Source organism: Pavona decussata, unplaced genomic scaffold (assembly GCF_977016875.1).
Source record: "Pavona decussata unplaced genomic scaffold, jaPavDecu1.1 SCAFFOLD_9, whole genome shotgun sequence".
NCBI classification, from domain to species: domain Eukaryota; kingdom Metazoa; phylum Cnidaria; class Anthozoa; order Scleractinia; family Agariciidae; genus Pavona; species Pavona decussata.
This window is the reverse complement of record NW_028145432.1, coordinates 2,039,446-2,058,431: the sequence shown is the minus strand read 5'-3', so window position 1 is coordinate 2,058,431 and position 18,986 is coordinate 2,039,446. Positions and strand designations below refer to the sequence as shown.

At 36.5% G+C, this 18,986-nt stretch overlaps 1 protein-coding gene across 1 annotated transcript; it reads left to right on the top strand.

Moving 5' to 3' along the window:
* The first annotated feature begins 838 nt into the window (after positions 1-838).
* Positions 839-17,537, top strand: LOC146488528 (pyruvate dehydrogenase (acetyl-transferring) kinase, mitochondrial-like). Its single transcript, XM_085118040.1, has 13 exons — positions 839-1,093; positions 4,946-5,084; positions 6,342-6,410; positions 7,003-7,066; positions 7,198-7,264; positions 7,808-7,858; positions 8,221-8,310; positions 9,804-9,881; positions 10,870-10,946; positions 14,624-14,722; positions 14,991-15,098; positions 15,682-15,795; positions 16,162-17,537. Exons 1-13 carry the CDS (start codon positions 991-993, stop codon positions 16,366-16,368), a joined length of 1,266 nt encoding a protein of 421 aa, XP_084974166.1. The 5' UTR covers positions 839-990; the 3' UTR covers positions 16,369-17,537.
* The last annotated feature ends 1,449 nt before the right edge of the window (positions 17,538-18,986 follow it).

Sequence of the window (18,986 nt, the reverse complement as noted above, 5' to 3'; positions counted from 1 at the left end):
ACGCAAAAATAGAGTAAAGCGTGGGGAACGTTTATACCTTGGCCTAGGGCAAGCTACTATACAGCTACAGGCTAGCTAAGCTCTATACAGTGATGCCAACTCTCCCGCTTTTGGCGGGAGACTTACGCTTTTTTGCCTCATCTCCCGCTCTCCCGCTTTGGTACATAAATCTCGCGCTTTTTTACGTCCACTATAAATATTGAACACTTAGTGAAAGATTGAACGCTGATTACGGCTTTTTTGTTTTCGCTGAAACCCCCCCCCCCCCCGCCACTGAAAGCCAAAATATAGCCCTAATTCCACAGCCCTCGGAGGCTGTCCGCTGTTGCTGACACTGTTCTGCTGGCTGTCCCTGAAGATTTTTGGACGTCTCCCGATTTTTGAACTCCGTGGGTTGGCATGTATGTCTATAGAAATTATAACTCACCAGAAAAACGGTTCAAACTACATTTAACTTTGTTAACATACAGGGTAAGTAAATCATAAATCTTGTAACCAAAGAAAACAAGCGCATATAACAAATTTTTCCACCTTTGAACGAAGCCCATAACTTACTAATATTTTCCCTCGCTTCGCCGCCATCTTGAAAATTCAACACCCATAAGGCGATGCGGTCCCAGTGCGCACACCGCCTGCTGCGTATCCGGCCTTTGCAGTTTATACTGCATGAAATAGGATATATATATATATCTTCTAAACAAGTCTGAGGACACAATATAATTTTAAAAAGGGAGAGCTCTTTCTTCCAGCAAATTTATGCAAGGTAAGCTTAGCCCCGACCCCCTCCCCTGTGGTTATGGTGTGAATGGACATGACATCGATCTGAAACTAATCACGTGACTTGAGCGAGGACAAGGTTCAGAAGATACGGTGATGAAATACGCAAGTTTACAGAAAGAAAGTTTAGTGTCTGAAACAAGCTTACTACTATCTACATGAAATCGAGAACGAAAAGAACTAATTTAACGTGGAGATAATCTTGCTTTCATTATGCGACTCACAAGAATTTTATTTCAAGATATCAACAAGCTCATTCAACGATATAGTCGCTACCAACAGTCTTGCTTATCGATTGAGCAGTTTACCACTTTCGGTGAGTAGTTTTTGCAGTCTGAATCCATCTGACTACGTTGTAGTTCACATTGCACTGATCCAGGGTATCACATCAACTATGCTTGATTGAAAATTGAAGATAAGTGCTTTGGTCGTGCTGTAACGTTGCTATAAACTCGGTCGGCCGAGCGTATAAATGGCCGGTGAATGGGTTGAAAGAAAGGCTTAAATATGCAAATTTATCGCTAGAGTGAGAGTTAGAGTTAAAAGCGTATCTTGCAGTTGTTGGTACGATTAAGAGGTTTCCACGCTAAACATAAATGAACCAAATTCCATTACGTTTGTTTTCTCTTGGTATCGCTCAAGGGAAACGGACTTCTTACCATGGCGTGTCTCGCCACATACGCACTTATGTAAACGTAATTTTCGCGCGCGAATGGTTGCCTTCTTGTAGTAGCTTTTTCCTTGCAAAGACGTAAAAAAAATTTTCTTGTTCATTGGTTTGTAATCTCACATTTGGTGACTTCTATTGCGGAGCGAACGGAAAAATTAGGTCTGTTTATTAAAGGAAGGTTTTCCTTTCGTTGGGGTTAATTTTTATTCTTTGTTTATTGTGACGTACAGGCAGCGCCCCCAAAACGCCCCCTCTTTGCGAGTTGAAAACTGCGTCCGTTTTGTGCCAAATTAATAAACCGTGTGATAATCAGAAGGTCAGCACAGCACTGAAGTAATTGCTAAATACAACTGTACATGAGATCTCTCATACTATGGTCTAGTATGAGAGATGAGAGATGTACATTTAACTTCAGTTGTTAACTAGCATGATATGAATTCATGATATATTCCTGTTGTGCTTTGTACTACACTGGGCCTAATTTGCTTGATGGAAGATCTTGTTCTCTATAACTTGTTGGAGTGAGATACTTTATACAAGTGGTAGTCCTCTACTAATATAAATTTTGTTTTGGCTTGCCTTTTAGCATCTATAAACATCATTAAAATTTTAACAAAAACAGTATGGGCTATTAATAGTGCTGTAAAACAAGTTTTGACCTGCTTGTATAATTTAAATAAAACCAGCTGATAAAAGAAAAATTCAGAACCAGTTCAAAGGTTTTGTTTTTCAAACTTTCTTCGTAATTTGGGCTTCAAATTGCTGGGAAATTTTAATTTTATCAGAAGGAGGGATATTGAGCATGTATTGCAATCAGGATTCCTCTTTTGTATTGAAACTATGGTGCTTAAGTTGTTTGGTCTGAGGACTGATGCTTGTGTTAAATTGTTAACAGTGTTGCATTGATAATGGTCCTTGTTGATAACTTTTTCATGATTGAAAATAATTCTTGGAGTGTCATATATAAGCTTTTCTTAGAACTCACCCCCTTTATTAGAAGATCAAGATTCAATGTTATGATGCTGAGTCTCATATCAAAGTGGGAAGTAAAGAAGGACTTAACTGTTAGAGTTTAAACTGCAAAGACTTATATTGGAGATCTTTATTTATTATTCCTATTGCAAAATCTGCTACTTCCTTTTAGCAATATTAATAGATGTCCACTGTTCACTAAGACACTAATTTGATGGTATCATCATATCAGTTTGCCATTTTGCTGTCATTCTTGTTAAATCACTTATATATAGATATGCTCTTAAATGTGGTGTATCCTTTTGGGTGTGTTTCAATTTGACTGTTTGTTTGTATTTTTTTTATTGGCTTATTTTTTTATTGCTAAATTAGCATCTTTTCCAGAAGATTTGAAGTTCCCTTCCAAACAAACTACATACATTTATAGTGCAGCCAAGATATTGTGAAGCAAAATGTTTCAACCAATTTAAATCAAAATGAGGAGAGAAATAATGGTAATAATATTTTGAGTTTTACAGGACAAGGGTCAACAAAATAGCATCCAATTCCTTTGTCCCATTGAATCTTCTGGTTGGGGAGGGACTATAGTCAAAATCAATGAACCAAGTATGGCCAGTTGTGTGACACTGCTGAACTTAATAATAATGCAAAACAATGTCATCTGGTTTGGTAGTGAACAACGTTTTCGGTAAAACTCTTAATTTTTTTTGAGAAAAGCAAAACTTAGAGGCCAGAGTACTACTTTCGTCTCCTACTTAAAAGGTATGTCAATCTTTACATTCTGTTACCATCTATAAAGCTACACTGGATAAAAAGTTTTAATGAAGTGATTAAATTTGCACATTGAAAGGCATCTGATCTCTGATTTCAGTAAATGCTTGCATATTTTGCATTTCCATTTTGATACAGAAGTAAGAGTTTATTTTCAAGACCTTGTAAACGCATGAGACAGAAATGTTACCATTCATCTTAAATTAACCCACTTGCATTGATGTTCTTTGAAGACTGAAAGACAAGGATCTCATTGAACTTGTCTATGAGTAGTGTGACACAAAAATTTGTTTCTCCACGTTGCTTAAGTTCAGTGTTTGTTTTGTCTAATTTAGCCTGATAACATGGCTCTGCTTTATTGAAGGCAGATAGGTTACATAACCTCCCACTGGGGCAGGTGTACGAGCTCATTTCCCAAACAGCGGCTGGTAATCAAGCCTAGGGCAAGTGATAATCAAGCACAGAACTTGTAACAAGAAAATGATCGTTTCAGTTTCGTATGTCTTTTTGTGGCCATGTTAACAAATAGTTTGCCATTTTTGCATGAGCCATAGCGATTATAAGTATCCCCAGCCATGAGCCTGCTTCAAAAGGTATCCCACCTGCCTCATGCCACAAACACTAAAATAGGAAGCTGTCTCCTGCATTGCATAAATACATGGTGTTTGATAAATAATGATAAACTCATGAAAATAAAAGAATATAATTATTATTCTCTTATTTTCATGATTATAAGCCCTATAAGACTCATTAGCATGTACAAAGTTCAATTTAATTTTTTCTTTAAAGTGAGGTTAGTTTGACTAATAAACATACATATGCAGTCGAACCAGGTCAAGTGTACACCCCATAGACTCTATTTATTTAATGAATCAATTATTTGAAAATTGATCCATGAGTTGTTTCAAAGAATTCATTAATTTATTCATTCATTGGTTCGTTCATTCGTTTGTTCGTTCGTTTGTTTGCTCGTTCTTTCATTCGTTCGTTCGTTCGTTTTCAAATTGTGCAGATCAAGGTTCAAATCAAAATCTGATTTCTTATTGGATAAGACCAATCAAGAATTTCCACTCTGTGTTGGGAGAGGTTTTTCCTGGGGTTTTTGGTTTTCTGGTTCCTTGCTACCATTTGAAAGCATGTTACATTTTATTACATTAATTTTATAAGAGGCATCCATCGTTCGTATCATCCAATCAGAAATAGAATTTTGATTTGAATTCTTGAAATGACTAACATGTTCGATTTTCAAATAATAGATTTATTAATAGAAACCAGGGCCTGGGTACACTTTACCTGGCTTGACCGTAAAAGAATAAAAAATTGGCTGCCATTAATTAAAAAGGTCTATGCAATAAGGTGTAAAATTTTGAGATAAGCAGGGGACTATATTTCTTAGTGGTTATTTTACCAAACTGGAAATAGCACCTGATTGTACAAACTTTTATAAGGATCCTAGTAGGGATCTTGCAGGTTTATCACGGTTATACAAAAACTGGAGTGGGTTGCTTAAATCTCATATCTAATGTACTGAGAACTGCTATTGTCAAGAAGTCAGTTCAGTGCAGCATATATTTATACATGTATTTAGCAGCAAGTTTTCTGCAATCTGTGGCCTTTGAAAGGGGGCTTGTTGAAAACAACTGGTTTATAGAGATGCTATTAAAATAATAATGGTAGTTACCATTAATCTTAGTCTTGTTCAGCTGGATTCAACTTTTAACTCCAAAATGTACACGTGCTGTTTTGCTATTTCAGGCAAGACTGCAAAGCCAGTGGAATCTTTCCAGTTTGGGCGGCATGAATTGCCTGTGCGACTGGCTCACATAATCCGCGAAATTGATCTGCTCCCCAAGAATCTGCTAAAAATGCCATCTGTTGAGGTGGTTCGGAGCTGGTAAGTGGGATTCTCGATGCGAAACCTTGCCTTTGGTGATGTTGGGCAAGTTATACAAGTCTACCAGTCAGATTTGAACTTGCATCAAATAACATTCCTGTTCACTTATACCAGCTCACAGAGTCTAAAAACATAGGTATCCATTTATTTCACTAGGTGAATTGTGACATGAAAAGCATAGTGGTTACTTCTGTTTCACCTTGCTGTCTTATAGGAAATAGCACTCTATTGAATTAATGAGAATTTAAAAAATTGGGTTTAATTTGAGTTGCATTATTTAATTCTTTTATTTTGAAGTTTTTTCTCATTCACATAAATGTCTTTTATATCAAACTAAATTTCCCTTTAATTTGCATTAATTTAAGTCTTGTTAATTTCAAATACAGTTGAACCTCGAATATCTGGACTCCGTTGGGACTTGAGTAAATAGTCTGGATAAGCAAGAGTCCGGATAATCGAAAATATAAATATTAATGACACAGTAATGTAAACAGAGGAAATTAAAAAAAAAAAAAACCCAGAAGTTAATAATTTGTGAACAGATAAGAATTGCATATTTGGACAGCCTGTATGTTTTGATGTATTTACAAATGAAAAAGTTGCTGTTTTAAGTGTTTGTGTATTGAAAGCACTCTGATTTGTTCAAGCATGCTTGTTTGTTTCAAAGAATGACAACTTGATCGCATAGCGAAGTCCATCATTTGTCCAAGATCTGCTGCTTGCTGATTCCAAGCTCGAGTGCTCTGTTCCTTTTTGTCCTTTCTCTAAATGTGAAATAATTGTTTGCTTATCCTTTATCGAGAGAACGGACCACTTTCGTTTCGTAGAGGTTGTGATTTGAGTTTATGATCCATTGTTCACATTTTTACATTAGCCAATCAGAATTCAGCTGAACACATCAGAATACCTTGTTTATCTTGTGCCGCTCGCACTTTTTAAAGCGAAAGTGAAACAGGTTAAATCCAGAAGTTTAAACACACATTTGGAAGGATTGATGAACTTTTTGTTGCTTCAATTTTTCAAGATCACATCTTATCAATATTCATGAAAAGAAAAAAAAAAAAAAAAAAAACGGGACTAGAGGAGATCAACCCTTATTAATATTCATGAAAAAAATGGGACCAGAGAAGCAAGCCCAGATAAACGAGGTCCGGATAATCAAGGTTGGACTGTACTACCATTATAGCAACAAAAATTGATTTCCTATGGTTGGGTAATCAAAAGTGACTTTTTTTCCACATGCACTTGTTATTACAGGTATGTTCAGAGTTTTAGTGATTTGATAGAATTCCAAGGTGAAGAAGAAACAGAAGAAGTTTCAAACAGGTAATTTGATACTACAACTCACAGTAGGATTGATCAATTGAACTATAGACTATATAGAGTTCCAAGAGCAATGCATTTTCCACAAAAATATTTAAATTAAATATTATTCAGATAGTGCTATTTCAATAGGGTCGCACTGGTATCACTGATACATTTATCACATGTTTTCCACAATCACAATTATAACATTTCAATTTCAAAATAACCTTTAGTTACCCCTAATTCAGAGTGTTGCATTAGAGGGACCTGTATTTTTTTCTGAAGTTTTGATATTTTTGATTCATACAATGTCTTCAATATGTAGTACAGCCCAGTATAAGACAAGTGCTCATGAACAGTTCCATCCAATTATATATCTTGTTTTGTAAGTACTACTTCTTCATGTGCACTTGCCTGCCTACTGAAGCCATGTTTTCACTGTGCAACTACGAACAAAGATGTAAGGCATCATACTTCTACTGTAGTTGGTGGCTGATTCTGTTGTACTACTGTATAATCCCAATGAAAAGCTCTTGAGTTTTACTCTAAATAACCAGTGATTGCATCAGGTGGATAGCTGGACAGGCAACATCTTTTTTACTGTATGTTTTAGATTCACACAAAGTTTGATGTTGATCAAGCACCGCCATGATAATGTTGTGGAGACCATGGCCCAGGTAAAACTGTCAATTTTACAGTATTTATAATTATTATTATTATATAGCATTTGCTTCTCCATTTACTTGTTACTTTCTGTAAAAGAATTAGCTGACCCATTTCCTGATTTAGCACATTTGCTCTTGTTTAGGGAATCATGGAACTGCGACAGCGGGAGGGTGATGATGCATTCCATCCTTCAATACAGTACTTTTTAGGTAAATCTTCATAGTGTTAATTTGATTTTTTCTTAAAACTAACTCTGTCATAGTCTACTTCTAATTAAGCTGAACGTGTAAACATTGTAAACCCATTCTGAGTAAGAAGTTCAAAGTGATGAGCAACATTCTTGATTAAAGGCCTAAAAGTCTAATAAGTTGAGTGAGTGATTTTACTGTTTACTGTTTTTTATACATTTATATATCACAATTACCTGTTATTACTAGTAAGATTGAGTTAGATGAATTAAGTTTTGAAATGAGTTTGCCCCTCTGAATATAGTACAAAATAATGTAACTTTTGCAAAGTTCTGATTCATACTGAAGATATGTAGGATTTAAAGATTGCAAATGGCCGATAGTTGGCCGACAGAATGGCCAACAGTTTAACCTTATCTTAAAACAAAGTGTTGGCTGACAGTTGGTGCACTGTTGGTGACTTGTTGGTTAGTCGTGTCAGTGACTTGCCAACAAGTTTCTGGTGGGCTTTTGTTGTGTTGCCGTACTTATATACTCATCAAACTGAAATGTATTTTTCAACAGATCGTTTTTACATGAATCGTATAAGTATACGAATGCTTATCACTCAGCACTGTAAGTAGACACCAATTATTTTTATAAATTTGATGCAGTACATGTTTGAATTTTGTTACATGGATCAAAATGCTTTTAGAGCATTTCACATTAACTGATCTATATGGAAATAGGCTTTTGCTGTTAAGAAATTTGTTTTATGTCTATAGATCTGAGAACTAAAAGGGTATTTGTTTGTCAGTTTGAGGTTTCTATTTGATTAGTAATTGTTAACTCTGAGCCTGATTAATGGGCATGATTAACCTAGTACAGGAGGAATGCGATTGGTCAGTCAGACAATCTACCCTAAGTGTTTATCGTGATATTATTTTCTTTTTCCTCTTATAAATAGTTTTTTTTGTTCATTTTTTCCTTTGTATCAGTGATGCTGTTTGGTCAAGATGCCAGAAGCTCCAAGAGTAATTTTGTTGGTTGTTTTGACCCAAACTGCCATGTGACTTCAGTTGTTGAAGGTATTTGTGACCATTTTGCTTGAAGTTATATCTATTTGTAGCCCATTATACATTAATTAATGGCAAACGAATAATGTTAAGAAAGTTCCAGTCTCTAAGTAAAACTTAAAAAAAATAAAACAGGGTTCAATTTACTTGAGAATGGTAAGATTATTTCTTTCATTATCTGCAATAACTGTATGAACACAGTCATTAATCAAATAACTGTAACCATCAATATATTATGATACAGTGCAATTCTTTTAAGTGGTTTTATTTATTTTTTACTTGTATTAATATTATTATTATTTAGTTTTTTGTCAGTCGGTGTGATTTCATAAGGTTTTACTGACTTAAGGTGGCTCTATTCCATTTCTTCAGTTTTCGCTAGCAGTGATACATATTTTTCTTGATGTTCTAGTTCTTTCAGCCCTGTGAAACTATCTGGGTCTTAACATTGTTTCGAGTACCAAAGTCCTTATGCTTTGCTAAAGCAGGGCTGTCAACCTCCCACGTCTTCAAATATGGAGAATATGACTTCCCAGCCAGCAACAACAAAGCGCCTTACAGGGGCGTCGTATCAAGGCTAAATTAACGGATTCAGTTGGGGGGGGGGGGGGGGGGAAGGAGGGGAGGACGCTTTTCACTCTATGAAACAATGGCTGAAACAACATTTGAGATTTTTGTTCTCATAAAGTCAAGTCTACCACAAATAGCAAACTTCAGCAATTATCCGGGAGATTAATGACATAAATCTGGAGCTGGGATATACGGGCTGTCAGCCCTGCTAAAGACGCCATTACAACTGGCAAACTCTGTTTCCCTGGCAACCAGCGGATGATACATCTGTTGATTCCTTCATTCCTAGCTAGTTTCAAAATGGGTTTGTCTGAATTTCATGGGGTAAAATTTAGCTATTTTTTTTGTGTAAAGGAGAGAAAAACTCCAAAGTATCTCCTTGTAGAGTCAAAACAAATTCCGTACATACATTTTGCCAATTTCTGCAATTTTTGTTTTTGCCATTTATTGCAGTTGTCCATGTATAAATTCTCTCTTAGATTTTTTGGATCCCAGGCTCTCTCTCTTTGTGAAGCATCTACCTGCGGGGGATGCCAGATGTGGGTCCCAAGATCCATCGACCCATCCACGACAAGTCCCATAATATCTTGACTCAAATCCGTATTAGGAAGCGATCTTCCTACGTCGAACGCAATTATTTTGTTTGGTTTGTTATACCTATATTACATACTATGAAATTATTTAAAGATAACGTACAGTACATGAACTCTTGGGTATAGGTGAGCTTTTTTTCCTAAAAAGTATCGTTAAGGCATGATAAGATACTTTACTGATGCTCTAATGAAAGCATGCAAACTACATGTATTATTAATTGTGGCCACAGTTTTGCATGTGATGCTGTAAAGATTATTGCCTGTAAGTCAATCTCACAAGAAAACAACTGATTATAATTTACATACTTGAAAACTCATGTCATTTGCCTTGTTTCGTTTTAGATGCTGTCAGCAATGCTGCTTACCTGTGCGAGCAGTTTTACTGTGCTTCTCCACCAATAGAAATTTCTGAGGTTAATGGTATGTTTTCATCGTTCTTAACTTGTTGACTTCAATGCTAATAAACACCAACACAACATTTTCTGCAAGCTACATAAATGGATAAAATAAAAATACATTTTGTTTGATTTCACGTAGTTTTATAAGATAGTGTTAGAGACCCAGGAAGCAACATGTATGGGACCCATTGAACATGGTTCAACAATTGTTTTGTCATGGTTGCTATAGGGATCCTCTTTTAATACCAGTTTAAAAGCAGACCAGCTACATGAAAATGCAGATACCAATAGGTTTTGGAATGTTTCTAATAGTACACCAATTTATTGATTGCAATTCTTACTATGACCCAGCCTTACTCAAAATACTTGATGAGATTAAGTGAATACATTCCATTTTTTTTTTCTGTTCTTGTCCTGTTAATAGAGATACCTCCTGTGGTATTTGCATTAGAGGAGTTTTTATTTGAGTGTCATTAAACCAAAATGAAAGTAACTATGCTGGCCAATTGTGAGAAATGTAAAAACAATACAATGAACAATCAACTCGATGCAAATACGTGGAACCAGCGCCAAGCACGCGACAACACATGCTAGCAAGTCACAGTTGGTTTTGGTTTTGCTTCTTAGTAGTTGAGAAAATAGCCTGTGAATAGGAAGAGATTTGCTCAAATTCTGCCTATCCAAAATACAAGCGGAAGAAGCTCCCACTTCATTCACAAATGATGGAAATTTATACAGCGTGACATTCAAATGATTTGATGTTTCAATATTCTTTGCAAACTGTCAACAATCATCTATGTTACCAATCAGATCATGATACCAGAATTTGGTATTTTTATGGAACAGCGGCATCAAAAGAATGTCCACAGGCTATTGAGTAAATGGCGTGAGTTTTGCTAACCATTCAAAATGTGAAGTAAAGCAAAACCAAATTACCAAATATTGAGAACTGCTCTAATGGCTTTTATTTCTAAAACAGTAGCTAACTGGATAACTGCTTTTCTGTGCAGCTTATGATCCCAAAAAGCCAGTCCAAGTGGCCTATGTTCCTGGGCATTTGTATCACATGCTCTTTGAGTTATTAAAGGTAGGTTGCTTCGCTGTTTACATTATTCTGTAAGATCAAGTGGTGAGTTGGCTATGAACACATATAAAGTGGCCTGTAGTGTAATGATAATTGTATATGCAAGCCTACATAAAAAGTTAAAAAAAACTAAAAAGTTTCTTTACAAACCTATAACAAACCAATAAAACTCATATATCAAGTAAATAATCCAGTGCGCAATTGTTCAAAGCCCGGTTAAAGCTAATCCTGGATTGATGAGAACTTAGATTTGCAGTTTAAATACTAAACAATTAATATTTTACAAAAAGACATTTCTTTACCTTAAAAGAATTAGATTTTAAAAACGTTTTTTAACGAGCAAGCTGAAAACCTCAGTTAACGTTTAATTGTGGATTAGTGTTTGTCGGCTTTTGAACAACTGGGCCCAGGGTACCAGAGATTTCAGCCACTAACAATTGAAGGGCTGGGAGCATAACCGACTTATGTCGAATTTCAGCCCGTTTTTTGAGTTTGCTCGGATTTGTCCGAATTTTTGCATGTGAACTTCAATTCGATTGAAAAACATTGTTCAGTTTTTTTTTTCCGCCGATTTCTGTTTCATATTAATGCCATTGGGAATTTTTACCATCTTCTAAAGAAAAATCGATAACATTATAGTCACTAGGGATGACCAAAAGGACAATGCATTGAGTATTAATATTTGTATTAAATATAAACTTGTTGTCTTTGAACCACGGCACACGAAAGCGGTCTTTCTCGCGGGAGAAACGAAAAGATTTCTGTTACACTTTCATTTGATTGTTACAAACTACTACGTGCGTGACAGGAATGTAAGAAACGCACCTCAGATACAATACGTCGTCAAAATGTCCGCACATTTCTCGGCCACAGTTCTCACCACTAGAAAGTCATTTATATATGTTCGTTGGCAATGTTTTACCTTTGGCAGCATGTAAATGCTTTGTTTATCATTAGATCGCCATGTTGAAATGTTTTCCTAAAGGTGTTTCACAGAGGAAATCTATTTTCCAACAGTTCTCACCCCATTACGTAAAAATAATTCAAAATTCAATTAGTTTCTTTATTGCGACATGGGCGAGAACTGTTGCCAAAGTACTAAGACGCACTTTTGCTGTGATCAAAAGGGGTAGAATAGAAGGGCAACAAATCGGTTTTTCATGGAGAGAAAAGTTTATCTCGAAACAAGCCATTTCCTTTCCTGCAACATGATTTGAATAAGCGAGAACTGTTACGCATTGAAAGAAAACAAGTTCCATGTCACGCACTGCGTGACTTACGGCCTTACTGGCTTTCAAGAGACCGGTCTTTGTATGAAATGCAGTTATTTTCCCTTACGGTTAAGTGAAAAGTTACAACCATATTAATGAAATAATGTGACAGTGTTGCTTGAAGTTTGTTATGCTACTAGTTGGTTTTATCGCCCCGAAAGGAAAACACAAATTTGGAACTAGCATTTTGCTGAAATCACGCTAAAGCTATTTGCGCCACACTTAACCTACGGCTAAAAAGAGTAACTTTCTTGACTTCGTTAATGCACAAAGCGAAAATATGCACCATAGGACTTGGCTGACCGAAAGCCGTAACTAACATTCCAATGTATCCACTTCCCAAATACGCATGGTTACCTTACAACAAGAACGCACGGTCCGAGTCTTCTTAACTGACGAGTACGACGTGGACAACATCTCCAACAACATTACCCTTCCAAGCACGTTCACTAGTAAACAAGGAAACCACCACATTCCCTCCCCCCCCCACCCCCAACTCAATGTTGTTTTCTGGGTCACGAACAGTCTCTTGGCAAGCATCACCTTCCAAATCAACATTGCATTAAAGGGGGAGGGGGGAGGGAGAAATAACTGTGGTAGAATTAAGAGGAGAGAAACAGTAAGTGAGTGGTTTCTTCATCTGTTTTCGGTTGTCATTGCATAGGGGCAGGGAGTGGGAGAGAGAAGTAAAGTTCTGTGGTAGAATTAACTGAAGAGAGAAATAATAAGCAAGTGGTTTTTGCACTGTTGGTGCTTGGTTTTCTCAACGAGTTTTGTACACGATTGTAAAACCGCGAAATGTTTTCAAAACCAGGGAGAGCAAAAATTGGGACAAATCCGAGCGAAATCGAAAACTGGGCTAAAATTCGACATAAGTCGGTTATTCTCTCAGCTCTTCAATTGTGAACTGCAAGTGAGACAAAATGAACATACATGTACTTTGAAGGTTATCTTGCAAATAAGCTGTCAAATTCCCTTCATTAATTATGTAAATTCATTATAGGGTAAAGTTACGGAGATAAAAGATAAAATACATGTGTAAATTGACTAAGTAAATACGTTTTTTCCGATAGAGGGAATATATGGAAATATGAACATATTTACACCTTGTACATATAGTTTAGACATGTATTGTTGTACAAGTATACAAGATATACTTTAGAAGTATAGATAGAATGTAATTTCTGCAACAAACACTCAAATATTTATGGAACTAATTCAGCAAGAGCCTTATTAACCCATTTTTAGTTCTCTTTTTTTCTGTGGATCTGTGCCTGTAATAATATAGTTTAGGTGATATGACTGATATTTAATGACAGTCCATAACTCTGAAGCCTCAACATTTTTGTCCTGAGGTGAAATAGCAAGCCATTTAGAACAGCTGGCTGTAGCCACCATTTAAGCTGATGTAGACCTAGAGACAAAACAAGGAAAAAGGAAAAAAATGTCATGGTTGATCTTTTTGCTACATCGTGACTGTAGCTCAAGTTTGCTTCTCACAATTGCCAAATTTAAAATGCATATACTGTAGCAGAAAAACAATGAGAGGTGTAATGGGGTGTGATGCCTTAAAATCCCAAAATAACTCTTTGTAAAACAGATTGTGTGATTTCTTCATTTGGAACCCTGATGATATTGCATCAAAAACCAAAAGTGTTCTTTGATTGTTGCACATGGAGCAAAAGCCACCTTATTTGACAGGCAATCGAATAGTGATGACATCAATCAAGGGTAATTATGAGAAAATATAATCTCTTTGCACCTACATACCTCATTACTTCTTTTAAAAATCGTTTCAGATGAAAGAAGAAGCTGGTTACACAAAAGTTAAATTTGTAAATAAGACAAAGCAATTATTTGTGTGAATATCCTTTTTGAAAATGCTCTGAAAGAATACAGTGATGTGATTGGCCAATTACTGCTGCCATGATGCTCTTTGGACCATGTCCACCTACCACTGACCTTTACATTGCAAGCCATGTGATTGCATTTTACCTTCAAGAAGTTGCCACCTCCACAGATACTGCAATTATCCCCACCCCACCCCACCCATTGCTAGTACCTTTCACTCTCGCAGTCTCAGTTTCTCGCTTTTTTAAAAAGATGGCCGCCAGTTCCACATGTCTTCACACCATCAGAAAAACAAGTGAACTGCTGAAATAACTAAGGAAATTGATAATGAATATTTTTAAGGGTGTGCTGTCAAACTCTTTTATTTTGTCTGGATCTAACAATTAATGTTAACAATCGCCAAATTTGCGACCTTCGTGACAATTTGAGTTGCCAATTGTTTTTCTACTCACTATGGCAACCAAAACAGTCACAGCTTGGAGCACTGTTGTTAATAACTATAATAGCAATAACTATAACTATTTGGGTATTAACCTTTAATAATGTTATGTTCCTTAGAATTCAATGCGAGCAGTTGTTGAGCAGCACGGAAGCAGTGTTGACATTCCTCCGTTAAAAATATTGATTACCAAGGGAAGACAAGACTTAACTGTTAAGGTGTGTACAAGAAGCGTTTGCCTTCCATTGTGTGCTGATCATTGCAGTTACACTCGTCTAAGTGGAATTTCATTACTTGGGGTGGTTGATAAAAGGATCCTACACATCTCATGCAAATGAATGAAGAAAATTTTCCTATGGCTGTCATTTTCTTGATGTGAATAGATGTTTATTATGCTTGACAAACAGTATGATGCCAAAACCCATTTGATGTGTTTATTATTTCTTGTTTTCATGTTGTTGTTTTTTTGTTTCACTTTTGTTTTAGATTTCTGACCAGGGAGGTGGAATACCGAAAAGCAAAATTGACCAAGTTTTTGAGTACCACTATACTTCAGCACCAGAGCCTCTAAGAACTGGCTCTGCAGCTCCTATGGTAAGAGAGACACATTACTATCTTTTTACAAGGTATCATGATACCCAATTTTTGTGTGTTCCACCTTTGTTTTTTTTCTCAGGGCTCTAGAATTTGATGCTGTAAAAAATAATTGCCTCCATTGTCTGTAGCATATTTCTTGGAAGGCGAGGCATGGAAGCTACACGAAAGTGCTCCCTAAAAATGACTGGGTGGAAAACGGTTTCCAATAATAATTTATTATTGGAAATGCTCGCATAAAGACTTCCATGAAAGGACTGTTTTCTAGGCTTTGCTCACAAAATGGGGGGTGGGTGGGGGGGGGGGGGGTAGAACAATGACAAAAGACATTGCAACTTTACTGTAATTTAATTTAATTTAATTGAGAGAATTTTAAAACGTAATTCAGTCAAACTGCATTTTTTCTGTAGCCCAGGTTTTACACCTACAACTACCAGGAAAGGGCAAACCCTCTGTGTGAGGGTTATGTGTCTTGTACGTAGGCAATGATTAAAACTGTGTGCAAATTACTGAGGGCTAGTTCTTTATCACATGAGGTTTTCATACCATGTAACAATATTATTGGTATATGAATTGTCCCCAGGCTGGTTATGGATATGGTCTGCCATTATCAAGATTGTACGCCAGGTACTTTGATGGAGATCTAGAGATTTATTCTATGGAAGGATTTGGTACAGATGCTGTTATCTGGCTGAAGGTAATTTGACTAGTTATGACAGTTAAACATATAATTTTCCTTCGCTTATCAGCAATTTAATGGTACCATATCCCCCAAAACCTATTACACACCAACAGTCCTTCTCAACACCTTTTTCTATGACATTCTTGCTTGACAAGTACTTTCATGTGAAAATAATGAGTGATCTTTTCAATTGTGTTTACAACCAAATATGATTCTAGTCTTTAAACAACAAAAAGTGTCAAGCAAATAAAAACTCTAATGTAACATTTTATCCCAAACAAGGAAAAACATGCTCTTTGGCAATAGACATGATTGTGTCTAGCAGTGATGGTTTCTTGGCAAATTATATTTGTCAGTAGTTTGACTGCTTTTGTCTGTTAGGCATTATCTGAAGAAGCAAGTGAAGTTCTACCTCAGTACAACAGAAGAACACCCAAAAATTATGAAGAAGTTCGACTGGCTGCCCAACACTGTCGTGACTGGAGTTCGTCTAAATTCTATGGTCATGGACATAAATTTCTCTCAACATTTCATGGAAAAATGAGAGCAAGAAGACTGCACAATAGCCAAAAAGCTATCTCTTCGTGAACAAGTTACAGGTTGTGCTTTCTGTAGGCGTTTGTTGAGAAGACAGATGTACATAGGAGCATCCATAGTTTATAGGAGGGTTATGGACCCTTTCGTTTGCCTACTACTTCGACTGTTAAGTTCTTTTAGATACATTCTCATACGTGTTCTAACAGCAGATAAATTATGCAGCTGAAACTATGGAAAGTGGACCAAGTGACTACAGGTGCTTTAACCCTGGTTTTATAAAGCTCCTCTGGATATAAGAGTTTTAACTTGCTCAGCGTTTGAGGTTTTTTTATTGCAAATCTTATATTTTGGTACTCCCTTGCCTCGTAAAACATTGATGCAAGCACTTTAAAAACGAGTAAGTAGGTCATTCAAATATTTATAAACACATTAAAGTGACCACATGCACACAGTAAAGTGATCAACATGGTAACACTATCACACTTTTTAATTTAATAGCTGGCTATGTACCATTGCTGCTGTTGCGCTTTTGAAATATGTGCTTCTAGATGGACATTCTTTGTCAAATGTAGTAACATTGGACATGTTGACTATGTTGTTTAGATTATTTTATGATCTCAATTTGCTTGCGATAAAAAAAAAACAATGGTAATTTTGACATAGAAGACATACAATACCGATTGACTTTAAGATGGTTTACCATGATTTTTGCAGCAAAGTTAAGAAATTTCATCTTTGATCCAGAATTTTCTTTGTTCTAATCGTATGTGTAATTTGCAGCAAAATGTATTGCACCGTATTGCACAGGAGCAGACCATTTCATATAGCAGTCATTTGTTAGTCATGTATCGTCTTATGTAGTGGTCTCTCAACTTAATTAGAAGGAGAAAGAGAAAAATTGAATGGTGTATGAAATAATATACATCAAAAGGAAGAAAGATTTATTTTTGTTTTTCTTCCAGCCCTCACCCCTTATGCGGGAAAATTTAAATTTAAATATCTATGTGGGACATTTGATGAAGGACATTTGAAGCCTTCACTATTCCACTTCATTATCAGTTACTTAACCTCACATGCAATTTCCAAATAAGTTGTTGCTACAGGTAACTTAAGGGTTGTATTAAAACTGACTTAGGATTATGAATTTATTTTAATATTAGCCTTGAACCCATTTGAGGCGGGGAAAAGTGCAATAAAGTGTACTTTTTGAATTCTTTTAATTGATGTGTGTTTGCTGGAGTTGTCATGGCACAAGCTGTGAGAGAGGTTGCGTGTCTCTCGTCTCGCATTAAAGACTTTATAAATTTTTCATTTAGGAAAGCTTTTTGTCTGTTTTTCTTTCTCTTTTCATTGGTTAATCTTGCGTAAACAAACACATCCCCGCGAGACGGATCAAATACGGGTCTTGACAATCTGTGAGCCAGCTAGGCATGCGAGGCAGACGTGCGAGGCACTCAGGTTAGCCTAAAAAACACTCCGGTCAGCCTAAAAAGCCGGTTAGCCTAAATAGCACTGTCAGGTTAGATTAAATAGCTCCCTGGTTAGCTTAACGGTTAGCATTTATGTTGGGGGTTGCGTCTAGCCTGTGAACAGCAGACGTATTTCCGGTCGTCGCTTCTCTCCTGCCGAGAGAAGCGACGACCGGAAATAGCACTGACAGGTTAGATTAAATAGCTCCCCGGTTAGCTTAACGGTTAGCATTTATGTTGGGGGTTGTTCTAGCCTGCGAACAGCAGACGTATTTCCGGTCGTCGCTTCTCTCCCGCCGAGAGAAGCGACAACCGGAAATACATCTGCTGTTCGCAGGCCAGGGGTGTTCATGCCTCGCACGTCTGCCTCGCATGCCTCGCTGGCTCGCATATTATATACACTCATCAAATATCGGCCATGTGACGAAATTTTTACTTTCAAGTTTGTTTTTTGGAGAAGGTTTAATTGGCAACTAGTGTTCTTTATTCGATAATTAGTGATTTTAACTATTTTAGACCAAAGGGGTGTTGTTGTTTTTACCTTGTAAGTTGTGTATATTTACTGCACATGGGGTTGTTTATTTCCACTTTGGTAATTGGGCGAATGTTTGGAAAACCTCCGGGAACAGTTGGTGATCAATGGCTTTCCAGATTGGGGGTGGGTGGCATACCTTCCCTTGAAAGTGGTAAAGAGATTGTTATACCTGGTTGTTGTCATGTCTTTGTCTTATGTTGTGAGCACATCTTGTTTTTCCTGGAAACCTATTATCATTACAACAGAACACATACCGGCAGTTTATACTTTTGTTTAATTTTTTTTATGATTCTCTACTGTTAACAAACCTAACAAGGTCTTTTTGTTTGTTTGTACTGTTTCTTGAGTGAAATGCACTGATGTTTGAGAAACGCAAAAACATAACGCCTGTTCTGCATGCTGGTTGTTGGCTTTAACTTTCTTGAGGATGTCCAGTTTTCTTCATATCAAAGGGATGAAAACCCCTCCTAATTCTTTGTAATATAAATGTTTATTGTTTTTTATGTATTGTATTGAATCTGGTTGTATGTGTGAAAAATAAAATTGAATTGAATTGAATTGTTTGATGAGCCTGAAATGACCTCCAGAAACCAGAGTGAAGGGGGTAAGGATAAATGGTAACCAAATACAAAAACTCGAAAAGGCATACTAGCTAGCTGCACCCA

Excerpts from the sequence above, each read along its gene's own strand:
- LOC146488528 (XM_085118040.1), top strand. The coding sequence starts at position 991 with ATGCGACTCACAAGAATTTTATTTCAAGATATCAACAAGCTCATTCAA. Across the intron at positions 5,085-6,341 it reads GTTGAGGTGGTTCGGAGCTG|GTATGTTCAGAGTTTTAGTG; the intron begins GTAAGTGGGATT and ends TTGTTATTACAG. Across the intron at positions 14,723-14,990 it reads GACAAGACTTAACTGTTAAG|ATTTCTGACCAGGGAGGTGG; the intron begins GTGTGTACAAGA and ends CTTTTGTTTTAG.